Genomic DNA, 16,104 nt, shown 5'->3' with positions numbered 1-16,104 from the left:
AAGCCGCCATGCATTTCCCTCAGGCGTGGGGCTTTATTGTCTGTACGCCACTGGTGGCGAGTAAATGGGGCCATAATGGGGCTCTATACACAGAACAACACAACACTTCATGGACTGTCAAATCCAACGCCTCAAAAGAGTGAGACGGCCAAAAAGAGAACATCAGAAAGATGCACTTATTAAAACATGATCCTGATGGCCTCCATGTGACCTCTCCTGATATGCAACCCTATTTTGACAGTATTGACTTCCTATGAGAACCCATGTAAAAAGAACAGGAAACTACCCAAAAATTGCCTTTTCAAAACAATTTCCTTACCCTGGGGAATAACAGACACCTAGAACAGGTCAGGAGAAGCCGTTTGAACTTTAAAACTAGATTTTTATATTTTCTGAAGAAACTTTAAGGAATGGTTGCCTATGCAAAATTCTATGAGATAATAGTAAAGTGTTGTGGTGGTTGCTAAGGGAACAGTTTTCTTGTAATTTATAAGTATTTATTTTTTTAACAGTTATGTAAATATACTTCTTCCTGTTTTATCATTTTCCTAACGTTAAGTATTTTGAGCAGACTCAAAAACACACACACATTCATATGAACTATATTAAAAGTATGAGTCTATCCAGTCTTGAACTGGTTATTTACTATTTTAAAATAATGTTTTTTTTTAACATTACTTTAAATCAATTTTGATTTGTTCAAACAATGTTTAATTCTTCCAACAGTGTTTCATTCTTCAAACAAAAAATAAAAAAACATTCAAAACATTAAGAATAATATGCTAGACAAAACAGATGCAATAAACTGATCAAAAGCAACAGTAAAGGCATTTTGTAATGTTACAAAACATTTCAAATAATAATTGTAATAATTCAACTTTATCAATAAAAACTATTCTTTTGAACATTCTATGCATCAAAGAATCCTGCAGAGCATCACATTTCCCATCAAATTATTAAGCAGTTCAACTGTTTTCAACATAATAATAATAATAAATGTTGCTTGAGCAGGAATCAGCATATAAGAATAATTTCTGAAGGATCATGTGACAAAGGCGATGCTGAAAATTCATATTTTCATTCCAAAAATAAATACAATTTTAAAATACACTTAAATAGAAAACAGTTATTTTAAATTTTAATACAATACACAATATTACTGTTTTTACTGTATTTCACACTTTATTTTAAGGTAGAATTCTCGCAATTAACGATCAATTAATTATGACTTTTGACTCAAACTCCTAATATGTTGTTTATTAATAGGTAGTAGGGTAGTTAAGTTTAGATATTGGGTAGGATTAGGGATTTAGAATATTTATAAGCACTTATACACAGCCAATATGTAAACAATAGGCATGCTAATAAGCAACTAGTTAATAATGAGAATTGGTCCCTATACTAAAGTGTTACCAATCTTACCTACCCCAAACTTTTGTATGGTAGTGTATGCATGCAAGGAAAGAAAGATTACATTTGTGGGAAAGTGTCTTTTAAGTGTTCTGGCTCTGATAGATGCAGCTGAAATCCAAACACAACCATGGTCTAATCATGGAAAAGAAGATCGTTGAGATGCGCTATATTTAGAGATGACAGAACTTCCGAATGGCTTATGAAACAGAGCTGTAATCCACTGAGTGTGGAGTGAGACTGTCCACAGACTGCGGTCTGAGCCAGTCCTTCTGGACACATTCCACAGATATGACTAGCCGTGGAGACAGGAAAACCTATGACATGGCAGCGGGCACCAGAGGACGTTAATACAGTCTCTCAGATACAGTCTCAAAACAATCACATGCAACGTTCATACTGCAAAAACGCTTAACAGCTACCGACTTTGATTTAGCATGGACTCCTACCTGTTTCTAGCAGGTGGTTCTGGGTAAAACATCTGTGAAATGACTTAAACGAGGTGTTAAGTAGCCATTTGGCTTCTCGATCAATATTAAGGAGGTCCCAGTTGAAAAGAATACGCTGCAACGAAGGTTTGCGTCGTTTGGAAAGTGCTCCCTTGGGTGCTCTTTGAGACGGGTGCTGGACAACCTGTCTTTCTCAATCATCACTTAGTGGTGAACCAGCACCTGTGGCCCAGTTTCTTAACTAAAAAATGGTTTAACAGCCCCTCTTCACTTCCCACCACAGATGCTAAATGAAGAGTGTATAGTAATATATCACCTCACAAATATAAGCATATATATAATGTTGATTTAAGGCGATAAAAAGAGTCTTTCACTGCGGAGACCATCAAACAGTCTATAAATTCACAAGCAGCTAGAGTATTTTCAAGATGATGGAGAGCAGACGGAAGCAGAAGAAGTGAATGGAGATAAACAGGCTGTGACATGCACTGATACAGTACCAGACTAGCCACTAAATATACAACCTCCAACATACTGACGGCATTCCAGTCAGCGTCCCTACTGTTCCCACACACACACACACACACACACACAATATCTAAATTAGGACACAGTACACTACTATTGTTTTAATAAGGCCTTTGTATTTCTAGATAAAGCTTTACATAAAGCTTCAGTATTTTTACGATGAAAATAACTTGATTTAAAGATCATTTTTGTCGTCAAAAGGAAATTGTGCAGAATTTTGTGGAAACTTTTGTGTCGACATGAAGTATATACACATTGCTTTAAAGCTTTAGATGAAAATATGGACAGAGGCATCTCAGGTTTCAACACTCGTTACACAATTACTTTATTTTTTCAAATAATTTTCCTTACTTATACATGTCCTCAAAAAGGACGTGGTCTCAAACTTCTTGGGACATTTTGTCTCTAAAGTGTCCATATGAAACTATCCACATTGCTTTGAAAACTAAAGAACAAATCAAAATCCTTGTGAACATGAAACCTGGACTGAGAAGACTTCAAACTCCATCATGTCTAGAATAAAATGTCAAACCTAAGAGCCAGCGGACAACGGTGGCCAAAAGTTGAAAAGCAGGCCTCATCATTCCACATCCAAAACTGAACTCCACCCAAGCCAAGCAGCAGAGCTCCAGAGCCCTCTCACACACACACACACACACACCCCTTCGACTCAACGTGAGCGAGATCTCTTGCATCTCAACAACGCTCCCGGCAAACACTAATCAATGCAACGTGACGGCACAAGCAACAGTCAACAAGACAATCTGCAAAATTTATGGGCGAATCCCCCAAACAATGATTTTTAACAGACAAACTCAACACAACTACTTGGTTTTAGTTCCGTACCTTTATTAAAACCACGTCCACGGACCTCTCGCCCTTTGCGCACAGACTGTACTTTCGCCGGTGTCGCTCGTACATTTTTTCCAGGAGTGAAACGTCAAGGAGAAGAAGAAAGTGCTGTTATAGTCCAACATGAAGCCAGAGACTTGTAGAGTTCCCAGTCAAGCTTTGGGAGAAATGAGCAACTCTCTGCACATCTGCACCATGAACCAGCCCCGTTCTCACTCTCTCTCCCTCCCTTCTTCACACACTTCTTTCTCCCCTCCCTCCCGCTCTCCTTTTTCCTTCTGCACACTCCCTCTCTTTTTCTGTCACCGGCTTTCCTTCTGCTCTCACCGTTTTTATTTTATTTTTGTAACTGACTCACCATATTGCAGCTGATTTTTTTCCTTTCCCCCTTCTCTCTCTCAATGCTTCTCATCCCACCGTTTCCATCCTTCTCAATTTTCATATAAAGCTTCACGTCTTACCCAGTGAGCATCACTGTGTGGTTGAACTCTGATCAGTAAACTGTGACCAAAGAGGATGAGGTCGTCATATACATTCACTGATAAGACACATTTTCATCCTTCAAACAGTGGGCTGAGATTCCCAGACTCCACCTAGCATTGTGTGTGCTTTGAGCCATAAGATAAGGCTTTTTTATCAGAGTTCACACTCTGTCAAAATGATTTTGTCATGATCAAACATAACACACCCTTGATCTATGCGGTTCACAAATTATAAGGTGCATTAAATCAGATTTAGCTTAGCACTGGATGCAACCCTGCATCTGTATAGATCCATCAATGGACTAACAGCTGGAGCCATGGCGAGAATAATAAAAGGCCAGAGCACGGGCTGATGGGATTCACTGGAGTTGAATGTAAGGCGGTGCGAGGAACTCACAATTGAACTTTTGGAAAAGAAAATATCAATTCAAAAGCCAATTCAAATATAAATAATATTAAAACCACTATGTAACCACTGCACAATATATAATCGATAAAAAAAATGCTAAATTAAAATATTGCATTACTTAAAACTGGTAGCATTATGACAAGCCTGTTGTTGAACCAATGCGTGGCGAATTGCACTGTTTTCCACACATGCTTGGGAGTTTCCATCCACCATACAGTATAATGAGGGTGTCACGGTGTGGGTATATATAATTTTATACAAAAACACACAAAACTGTCACACAGACACACCTTGTGCACAAAAATACCTTCAATTGAAGTCTCATTCACTTTTCCATGTTTAGCATGAAGATCCTTACTTGTACTTAGGAGAAAGAGATATTCAGATGTCCTGACGCAGTCAATTTGATCTTTACTCTGTGTTTGCATGCATGCGTGTGATTATCCAGTGGAGGAGGGGATAAGAGAAACAAGGGCCCTTTGTGGGGATCCCAGTGCACGTAATCCCTACATTTCACTCAAGACCGCTCATCCAATCTACAGTTTACATTTTAAAGGAATAGTTGAACCCAAAATATATAACATTCTGTCATTATTTACTCACCCTCTTGTCTGTTCTATGAAATAAATGAATATCTTGAAACTCTTTCCAACATAATAAACAAAAACAAAGAAAAGCATCGTAAAATGAGTTGAGTGCAATGTTGAGAGTTTCTGAAGTCATGTGCTAACCTTTATGTGAATAATAAACTGAAATTTGGCATTAGTCATTAAAAATACTGAGGTTCATGAGAGAAGCAGTGATGTCCGAATCATGAATGAATCATTCCTTTGAGTCAGGTCTCTAAATGAATCAGTTGATCCAATTCACTAAACTAGTCTGAATGATTCATTCACAAGTCTGATTGAATTATCGAACTCAAAGTAATCAAGCTGGCAGTAAAGGGAAGTCTGTTTTCTAAATGTATGATAAAGGTGAATTTTTCACAAAAAGATCAACAACACACATTTCTGAGGTTTGTTTGACCTTTAAAATCAGTCAGCCATAAAACGGTATCTTACAATGTCAGAAGACATAAACATAGTTCAAATATAGTTATACGGCCATCTTTTATAATAAGTTTATGTGAAAATGCTTTGAAAAGAGTGTCAAGCACTAAAATATAAATTTCTAAAATATAACATTTATTTTTTGTTTTCCACAGAAGAAAGCCGTATGGGTTTGGATCAACATGAGGGCGAGTAAATGACTTTTTGGAAGAACTAACGTTGGAAATAAGAGACAAAAACAAAACAAAGGATGATGGACAGAGGGGAAAAAAAGAGAAAGGATTTTCCATCAGTGGTGGAGCCAGCAAACAGATGCATGAATGGAAGGAGTGTGTGTGGATCTAGACCAGCCTCAGTGGTGTCTTCAACCCTCCCACTCCACCAAACACCAGCCCTTTGCTTTTCTACAACATCACGCCATTCTTACACTTCACATTCCAGCACTTGAGAGGCAGCCTTGTCCCTTTTTCCAACACACTAGATGTTGGATTTGTGTGCGTGTTTGTGAGTGTGCGCGCTAAGGTCTCGGTTTCCCAGGGGCGGGCTTGTGTGGTTTATTAGTTTGGATGTTTAGTGAAAAAGGAACTCCTTTAAAGGGATTCCCACAATGCATCTGGCCTACTGCATGAGGACAGATGAAAAGAGGTGAAGAAGAAGGCTAAGTTAGGAGATATTAGGCAGCTCTCATGCTGCTAGTGGCATATTGAGACCACAGTCTATGCTTATTTGCCCTTGTCCCATTCTATAACACGTATGTAGACTACTTTACAGCTCTGTGCACATCTGGAAGGTGTTATATCTCATCCTAACACAAGGGGGAGCCACAGCGCCCTAGAAGCCACAAGATAATAAGCTTAAATTAAAACAGCTAAACCACCCCATTACCCATCATAAGTGCAGGATGGAAAACATTCAAAGATAGTATTAAATCAAAAATGAATCCATTTATGTTCATAAAGCATGTTTCTGGTTTTATTGTCAATGATTCATTCGCCCAGGTTTTTAAAAAAGTGAATACCCTCATGCTAATTATTACAATCGTCTCTCTTCAGCCTCTTCTAAAAATGTCACACTGCCCTATGTTGGAAGCAACTGCATTGAGGAATTCGTTTATCAACTACCTCCAAAAGGTAAGAAATATTTGAAGGCTGAGTTTTTCTGATGTGGAAAAATACTAAATATTTGTTAGCATGACAAATTAGATTGAATGAAGCAACCTCAGAATCAATTTTCATAAATTAACTGACAGAATGACAACAAAAGTTAAAATATAAGGGGGGAAAAAACAAGCAACTTGTAATGCTGCTTTAGCAAGCACTGCTAATACGTCCCTGGCGTTCTAGTGGTTTATATTGGACCAGCAAAGATAAAGTTAGCATGCTAGTCAAAACTGGGATGCTCTGTAAATGTGGCCTCTGCTCTTATCTCAAGAGTCTCTCAAGATAGAATGTTCCAGAGTGTAATTTCTTTCAAATGCTGACAACGTAGCTACACAACCTCATGATGCCTTCCAAGTCTGCATACCAGACAGCAGATAAGTGTAAATGTAGCTTGATTCCAGAGGCAACAGAGACCCAAGAAACTAACTTCACAAAAGAGGTCAGAGGGGGGTAAAAAAAAAAGATAAGACAGTCAATAATTGGGTAGCCTAATTCATATACTTTTTGCTGTTGTTCATATAGGACCTAGATTCAAATTAAACAGGAAGAATGCAGCTAAAGCTAGCTATTGGTTTAACAACATGAGATTTAGCATTCTCTGTTAATTGGTTTGAAAACAAACAAGACTGAATAAAAACCCATTATGTCACAGTAATATCACGTAAAAGAAAAAGATTTCATCACTCATCCTTCAGTGCACCACAATGAAAACAATTGATACTAGTCGCAACATGCTAGCAAACAGTTTCCATTTCTTTATGGCCCGTCCACACAAAAAATGATAACTATAGTGATAGTGTCCACACCATCAGATGAAAGTGTTCTTTTTATTGTATGCACTGCAGTTTTGTTATATGCCAAGCTCTTTAAAGTCGGGTGAATTGTGACCAGTTTTTATCATTCAGTTGAAAAAAAAAAAAAACATCTCAAAGTTATTCCCCTGATATTGTTATAGCTGTGGTGTGGACTTCCATATTCTCATTTCCCGTTTTCAAGAATTATAATTATTATTAAAACGTCATAGCTGCAGTTATCATTACAATTATAGTTATCATTTTTGGTGTGAATAGGCCTTTATATACTGTACCAGTTATAACTTTATCTTTCACATCCTCAACAATAATTTTAGATCCTATCATGTACTCCAAAACAAACTGCTAGGCACAGGAAAAAGTCAAAAGAATATGGATTCCCACAAAAAGATGACAAAATCAACAACTGAATTTCTTTCTAATAAGAAACTTTATCACTCTTACTGGCCCACATATACACGCAAGCTAACACATCTTCCCTTCCTCCCTCTGTTTTCTCGCCAATGATATCATCCCTCTGACACACAACTGGGAAAAAAAGGTGTTCAGGGTGATGTCATCTTTTCTTTGAGAACAAGGACAGCATACACATCCAAAACCACAGTGTGAGCTGTAGGATGGCAGTGTTCCCATATCTGCCAGTATGACCTTGTGTGACACAGTTCAACACTTGTAACTCAGACCTGCGTCAGAACGCTGAGGCACTTTCAGCAACCAGGCAAAAAAAAAAATCGGATTTACGACAGAAGGTCAGGTTGAAAACGTCCCTGAATTTCTGCTCCGTGGAGCCTTTCAGGAATCTACCACCCTCCTAGCTACTGAGAATTCAGGGTGGCTGGAAGCAAACTATGAGTGAATCATACTAAGAGGTCTAAATGTTAATGATTTATTTAGTGGATGGCAGTTTGAGGATAATAGCCAGAGAAGACTCACCGCTTCGGAATTCGCTATGTCTGCTGAGGAGTCTTGGTGTCCGTCCACCGCATCTTCTGCTAAAGTGCCATCATCTATGAAGTGGAATCAAGACAGAGGGCATTTAGAATTTGGAACTGAAAAAAAGCTGAAGCACTTTTCAGTTGCCATTCTGTCAAACTTACTGTAGACGATGAGGCATGTACAAACAATAAATCGCTTCATTTAAATAAGTTTCGAGGAAAAATACATACGTGACTTTTAAGTGAAACTTCCAAAAAGCAGTACGTAATTCATTAACTCCGCTGCTGATTCATGTTTGACGAGCGAACATTTCAGTGGCGCAGGTTTTATTTGTTTACTTACAGATTAACAAATCATGATAAGACCATTCAGATATGTTATTAAACCTATAGTTATGATAAAAGGAAATTACTTTTTCCTCCTTTCCAACATAGCTCAGCGGCTCAGTGAATGTGATAAAACACATACAGTAAGCAGCTATTAGTAGAACAATGCTGAACTCTCATACATGTGGAAGAGAGCTGGGCGTCTACCTTGTAAAAGAAATGTTCACAAGACAATCTTTCAACTGATTTCATTCTATGATGTGAGGCAGAGGTGACATCAAGCTGCCATGATACAATGTGCTGCTAATACACACTATAATTTGCAAACACTCCCTATTAACACTGTTACCTGAATGACAAAGAAGGTTTTCCCTTCCAGATGGAAACCTAAATCGCTGATCAATGGCAGAATTTGGCTTAAACATTACTAAAAACAACATTACAGACAAAATGGGAATATTGACCGGAGTAAGAATAACTCAATGTTATGTCCATAGAAGATAGTTTTTAAGGCAAACATCATTGTATTCTCATGCATACACACACACACATACACACGCATGTGTCAGAATACAATGAAGCTAATGACAAACTAGCTTTAGCTGTAAACAGTCTGCCTGGAATGGCATGACGCTTCATTTAGTGGCAGGACAAAGTTTCAGACTTTCAAACAACTGTTACACAGGATGACAGTAAAAAGTAGCATTATCTTTTAGCATTAAACTCCATAAAATACTTGTTTACACTAGCTATGTTAGCACTGCTAGAATAATAAAAAAAATGCATTACCTGTCATTTTTTCAACTTGTGGTTCCTCAGCACACTTCTGAAGTGTTTCACTGTGCTTCATCAAACTATCAGGCATATCTTGATGTAATCCATTCAGGCTTTCAGGTGTTTCTGAAGGCTGCCGTTCCTCAGACAAACCATTGTCTATATCCACTGGGGAAGTGTGTTCCAAACCCTGGAGCAATCCACTATTAATATCCAAAGGGGAAGTGACCTCAGCTGTTGAGGATGAGGCATTGAGTGGGTCAGACATGGAGGATCTTTCTAGAGCTGAACCACTCGTGGTGTCTATGGGAGAGCAGGGGCTGTCCCCTGAGACAGCAGTCGTCTTACACATATCGGTAGTAGTGTCAACACATTCATTCCCACCAGGAATTACAGCAGAGATCTTTATTCCATCAGTGAAGGGTGTCTCAACAGGTCTGTCACCTTGGCTCTCTGCTAGGAGTGAGGCACAAGACAGCTCTAGGTCATTCACACATTCAGCAGTGGGTTCTGATGGTGTGTTTGCACTCTCCTTGGAGGATTCAGGGAGCTGGAACTGTGATTTGGATTCAGGACAATCATTGTGTGTGACTTCCGATGGATCAGGGAGCTCGTTGATCGTGTCCTGTGAAGTAGAGTCAATTTCCGTTTCCTGTAGAGGTTCATCTGGATCAACATCCTTAAATCCCGGTTCCCCCTGCAAAGTGGACACTAGAACCGATGGTTCCCCTGGTTCACAAATTTGATTTTCATTTGTGGTATCTCCAGAATACTCCTCAGGAATCTGCACAACCAGTTTGGGTATAGAATCTGGCTGAACAAACGTTTCAGATAAATCTTCTTTGAAAGGAGTTCCTACGAGTATATCAGCTCCACAATGTTCAGAAGGCAGTATTGTAGACACATCCTGTTGTAAATCACTTACCATAAAGGTTTCAGAATCAACAGGCAAAGAAAATTCATCAGAAGATTTTGATTTGTCATCCAACTTTGAGACAACAATATCCTTAACTGATTCTGGCTCTTCAAAGATCCCCTCAGGGTTGTTTATACTCTCTTTTAGGGCTACCTCCACCTTGCTTCCATCAGGTAGAGACCCATCAATCTGGAAAGACGAAATTTCTGCAGTGATGCCAACAGAATTCCCTGTTTTTGCACTGATGTCACAGTCGGTGTCATTCGACAAAATCTCCTGACATTCTAATGCAACATCTGAAGATTGTGTGACTTGGTGTGGCTGTTGAAAATGTTCTGTATTTTCAGAAAATGGCTCCACAGCTGGACCTTCATGATAGGAAGTCTCAGTAACAGGCGAGAGCCCTCGTCGAACCTTATGCACCGGTCCTGGTGCCATGTTTGGCAGGAGAATTAACAATTCCAGAGGATCACCCTCTGAAATGCTACATCCAGAGTTCTGCTTTATGCTAGCGTCATCTGTGACCAAACCAGAAACTGACTCAGTGTTGCCTTCGATAGGATTTCCTGTCTCTGTCTCTAGGCTACCATGTGTCTTGTCAATGCCATCAGAAATAACAGTTTTGTCTATTCGTACAGATGAGGTAACCTCAGAATTTACTTGAATTAAAGTCAATTTAACTTCATCTGTTCCCACCAAACATTCTGTAGACAGCTTAGGCTCAATCTTGTCGTCATGCTGACCGTTTTCCTCTGGATCATGGGAAGAAAGTGCTGAAGAGTTTAAACCTATTTCCTGGCTTCTGCTACTTGTCTCCCCTTCCTTTTCCTCTGGTAAGTCCCCTTGCCAACTAAGATCTGTACTCCCCTCACTCTCTTCCTCTCTTTGTGAGGGCTGACTAGTTTCCATAGGGACGAGACCCTGAGATTGTGTATGGCCCATGTCTTGGGACTCAAGGTTTCCAGATTGAGAGTTACTGTCTGTTTCAGTCTCTAAACTCCTCTGGCAAGCCTCCTGCTCTTCTTGGTCTCCTTTATCAGGCTGTGAAGCAGCTCCCTGTTTGGCACTGATTATGCAGAGCTCTATATCAGCTTCCTCCCGCTGGTTTCCACAGGAAGGGGCACTGAAAGTCACAGAATTGCCTTTTACCCGCTGCTGTGAACAGTCAGCCTTATCTGACGCCTCCCCAGTATCCCCTACAGCTGGCTTGTCAAGCTCCACCTCCCCGCCCCGCAATTGGACATGATCTCCTGTGCCGTTTTGACGGATACACAATCCATCCTCAATGGCAGAGTGGTTCAATTTGCAGGTTTCTTCTTGTTCAGAGTTGGGTCCCTGATGCTCAGGCTCCAGAGAATTGGGTGCTAGGCAATCTGTTTTATCACACGAGTTTCTGTTAAGAATCAGCAGTGCTGGCTTATGCTGTGGCGGAGGATCTTCCTGAATAAACAAAGTTCAAAAAGAGCTATTAAATAAAGCAGCACGCTTTAAACAGCCCTCATTAAAACTGACATTAAACATTCACAGAGAGAAACCGAGCAATGGTGTGTGCACAGAGACAGTCAAGTTTGTGATCTGCATTTAGTGACTTCCTTTAGTCACAGATAGCTACCTCCTGCAGAGTCCTAATCCGCGCTGATCGTACCCAGCTGGAAATATCTTAAAGTGACAGAGCAAGAAAATAGAGGACTCCGAAATCACTGACTCACCTTCTGATGTGACTGCATGAGGCGTTGGAGCTCCTCCACATCAAACTGAAGGTTAGGTGGGGAACTCCCTGGCACATCCTCTAGCGTCAGGGTGTAAGTGTTTAGCTTGGGGTGGTGTCGCAGAACCCTGCCTTCCGGGTAACGCCACTTGGACGTTTTCGTCTCCAACTCAGGCAGGTTATCAACCCTGCCCAACACAAACATAGCAAACTTTGAGAACGCCCAGTCTCAAGGCACTGAATCAGCAAGGCCACACCCAGCACACCTACAGAGGATTTTAAGTTATACACAATACTGATTGTGGTTACCCATTGAACACAATGTCAAGTGTGAAATCTTTCACTCATTTAAACAACACAGCCAAACTCAAAACAGGTTTACATCCAGCACAATGCTGCAATGAGCTCAGACAACAAGAATTTCATTCTTTCTTTAGACAAAGATATGAAAACCACTCACTCTCATTAGTGTAAAAACCTGTTCTGCTTTTTTTCTTTTGCGGGGAGAGAAAAACAGCGTGATTAAATAAAAGGTGAAATTAAAGTTCCCGGTGGCAGCAGCAAATAGATTTAAAACAGAACATTATGTATCTTAGTAATGGTAAAGGTGGAATCACCCTGGTCAACCCCAAAACGCTTCAAGCTTTCAAAAGAGAAAATGTGCAACTGTTTGTGTTTTTGTGCATGTAAGTAGCTCAGATTGTCCCTAGGGCTCTGACACATGGGTAACAACAGGAGCTGTTTTCACCTGCTGTCTATCTAAGATCCAAAAGGTATCCATAGCAACCCTGTGACATCACTCACAGCAAAAAAAAAAAAAAAGAGTAAAGTAAAGAGTGCAAAGTAAAAAGATGTTTATGGCTAAACTATGAATTAATCTTAATGTATATCTGCTGTTTGCCTTCTACACAACATAACAGCTTAAAATGTTAACATTATAACAATGTTATTTAGATTTATTTACATATACATACACAAACTCATATATAATTAAAACCAGTTATAATACATTACAATACTTTTACTTGATAACCCATAAAATGTGTTGATCATGAATTATATCTTATGCATTATACTCTGAAGGTGAAAACTAAATAGGCAGGTAAATTACTGTATAATAACAGATCACAATGCATAGATGTTTTAATGACATAGAAAGTTATGACAAAAGAACAAATATCTTAAAGGTCCCGTTTTTCACACTTTTTTGAAGCTTGGATTGTGTTTACAGTGTGCAATATAACGTGTTCATGTTTCACATGTAAAAAAACACAGTATTTTTCAATGTCATAAAAACAGGCTGATGACTTCCTTGTTCTATAAAGTCCCTCCTTCCGAAATACGTAACAAGTTCTGATTGTGCCAGCAGTTCCTGTGTTGTGATTCGACAGCAGCTGAGCGCAGGCTGCCCTCCTGGAAACGCGATTGGACTAGTTTTGAGAAGCAAGTGCGCAGGAGCATGTGCAGATGATGTACTTCTAATCACAGGAGCGTTTTTACTGACGAGATGCGCATGAAAATCGCATTCGATTTTTTTGCACAGCCCTAACATCTAGTTAACAAAGCTAAACAGCGTTGCCCTTTGTGTAATAAGTTACAGAAACTGTTAAACACACCTACTTAAATAATAAAATAAATTTACCGGTTGTGGTCCATAAACAATGCCTTCTCCAGACAAAGAGTTAACTGCTCCATCTTTCAAGATTATCTTTGTGCAAATCCGGCAACTGATTGAGATTGAGGAAGCTGTCCTCAGCAAAATGTGCTGCACATAGTTTTACATGTGGATTATAATTTTCGTGAACTGAGTTTAACATAAATCGTAACTCTTCCTCTTCTCCGTCGGAGCACAACAAGACCACGCCCCCCTTTTTGTGTATTCATGTGGGCGGAGGTTATTGTTTTAGTGACGTCATTACTGCAGGAACTAGAGGGATGTAGTCCAAACGGGTCGTTTTTTTGTAGGCGAATTCTGTTAAATAAAATATCTCGCTTGGCATTGAACTTTGAGCTTTAGAAGTTTACAGATATTATTTATACTCTGACAAAAACATTACACACTAACTAAAGTTTAAAACCTGGGATCACGAAGAACGGGACCTTTAAAGAAACCACTAACAACATATCATGAGCTTTGAGGCAACATCTAAGGGTGTGCCATGCTTCAGTAAACTTGCTTTAAATGAGGCACTAAACCAAAACACTTAATGGCCTTCTATAACAGACCCTTGAATCCAAAGAGCACAGATCACACACTAGCTCTGGTCTCTCCTCTATCCTTCTGTCTGTGATCACATTTCACTGGCTTTACCAAAGCTGGGCATCCAGTGACCCGGTAGACATCAGTCTGGGTGACACCGCTAACAGGAAATGGTTCCAAGAGTGTCACGTCTCTCATGCATTAATACAATTATTAAGCCTAACTTTCATATATTGAATTCAAACCTAATTTAACAGATGTGAGGTCACAGGTATGTCTCAAATTAAATTCAAAAAGAGATATAAAAACGGGATCAAAACATGCATAGCCCTCTCATGTGTTTAGTTTTCAACCCTGAGGAGTACACAGACTGCCTTGGTGCCATGCTTTAGAATAGTCAAGTAGGGGAACATATGGAATCTGTCCCACGTAGGTTTGCTAGCCATAGACTGTGAAGAGCAATGGCTGGAGGAAGCTGATAAAAAGTAAATGTCTCTGTTACACACGCACAGGTAATGCCACTTTACTAAGTAAATCTGCAGACAGGATCTTGCTGGTTTGAAGCAGGTTTCTGTTGCAGACTGCAAAGGCTTGCTTTAAAAAGCTTATGTGGCTTTAACTGTTTACACAGAGCTCAGAGCCACATGGCCTGTCCTTGTGCTTTGCTCTTATCTCCCCCACATCCTCCTTTCTTCAGAACACAACACTAAATCTTGCCTCATTCACATGATAAAATCATTGCTTTATTATTATAAATCTGACTCTTGCTCTTTTTGGGAATCCATATCAGCCCAAAACAAACATTGCCTGAACGGATCTGTGTGGTTGTCCAGTGCAAGACCAGTGGGGGGGGGGGGGGGGGATGGGGGGGTTGGGGGGTATAGGACATCTGAAAAATAATGACATTTGCAGCTTTACCTTTACAAGTGTGACTTAACTTTTTATGTTTGAGAGCAACAAATACGATAGAGCTGTATTTGTTTAAGGCATTTCAAAGGTCACAACATCCGTTCTGTTTGATAAAGTCTGCAGCTTAAAACAGTCTGTTTCTTGACATTAATCTGGTCAGATTTCATAGATCAAGATTTGCAGAGGGACCATAATGACAAAGGCTGTATTATTATGTTTGTATTAGTTTTAAAACAGAACAAGGCAAGAATACTATTTAAACAACATTACATAATTTTATTAGGACTACATAATTATTTATTTAAACATATATTGGCACTCTTTGTGTAAATACAAACTCTCAAAATAACCCACATTGTCATTATCGCAGAAGTATCAGAAATATATTATTGTTTTCAACAATGGTGGGCCATGGAATCAAGAGGGTTGCTTAAAATGAACCAAAAATTCTGGTTAATTATATCATTTTCTTGCATACTTACTCCGTCAGCAGTTTCTGGAGCTGCGTATGGCCTCTCTTCTGGGCGACCCTGGCCGGTGTACGACCCTGTTTGTTGGGAAGTCGGAGGGCCTCTTTTCCCCCAGGTTGCTGGAGGAGAAATAGTGCTACCTTGCGTAGTCCACGCTTTGCAGCAAAGTGCAAAAGTGTGTCTTGTGGTCCAGGTTCTATAGGAAAAGAAATAGTTTAGCTCAATCTCTTTCCTTTTCCTTTAAAAAAACACTATTATCTAATGCATATTTCTGATAATGCTGCTTCAGGAAAGTGCCACACTGACTGCTTCATAGGGGCTCTGAAGCTCTAAGCTCCGCCCCCTGCCACTTCAGAACCAATGAGAGCCGGCAAAGCCCTCGAACTAGACCCACCCCCACAATTCCCTCGACCTCTGTCAACAGAATCTCCTGACAAACTTGTGCAAACAAAATTTCAATAGATGATTTACAACGAGGACAGAAAAAAATCGGGCAGAGAGGTTTCCTGAGTGAAAGAAGTGAACGCAATTGAAGGCGTTTTTCTTAAAGACAGATTACAGAGTGCTGTTTTAGAAAGTTCAGGAAGCTTGAATGAGGCTCTCTGTGAAAGTAACAGATACAGAGGAAGGATTGGTCTTGCTGGTTAATGAGAGGCTGAGAATGAGACTGCCCTCGGTTAATCGGCCCACTGAGGATCCAACAACCAATTTGAA

General features: G+C 39.6%; 1 protein-coding gene across 14 annotated transcripts in view; it reads right to left on the bottom strand.

Moving 5' to 3' along the window:
* Positions 1–16,104, bottom strand: part of LOC128013719 (A-kinase anchor protein 13) — an 87,015-nt gene that overhangs the window by 37,653 nt on the left and 33,258 nt on the right. For all 14 annotated transcript variants that reach the window (XM_052596886.1, XM_052596887.1, XM_052596873.1 and 11 more), the window contains exons 5-8: positions 15,403–15,586; positions 11,813–11,999; positions 9,203–11,543; positions 8,085–8,158 (exon numbers count right to left, since the gene is read on the bottom strand). In XM_052596886.1, coding sequence (XP_052452846.1) covers positions 8,085–8,158; positions 9,203–11,543; positions 11,813–11,999; positions 15,403–15,586 — 2,786 coding nt within the window. The remainder of the gene's footprint in view (positions 1–8,084; positions 8,159–9,202; positions 11,544–11,812; positions 12,000–15,402; positions 15,587–16,104) is intronic.

The sequence above is a fragment of the Carassius gibelio genome, chromosome B25, assembly GCF_023724105.1.
Source record: "Carassius gibelio isolate Cgi1373 ecotype wild population from Czech Republic chromosome B25, carGib1.2-hapl.c, whole genome shotgun sequence".
In the NCBI taxonomy this organism is placed as follows: Eukaryota; Metazoa; Chordata; class Actinopteri; order Cypriniformes; family Cyprinidae; genus Carassius; species Carassius gibelio.
This window is presented reverse-complemented; position numbering and strand designations above follow the sequence as displayed.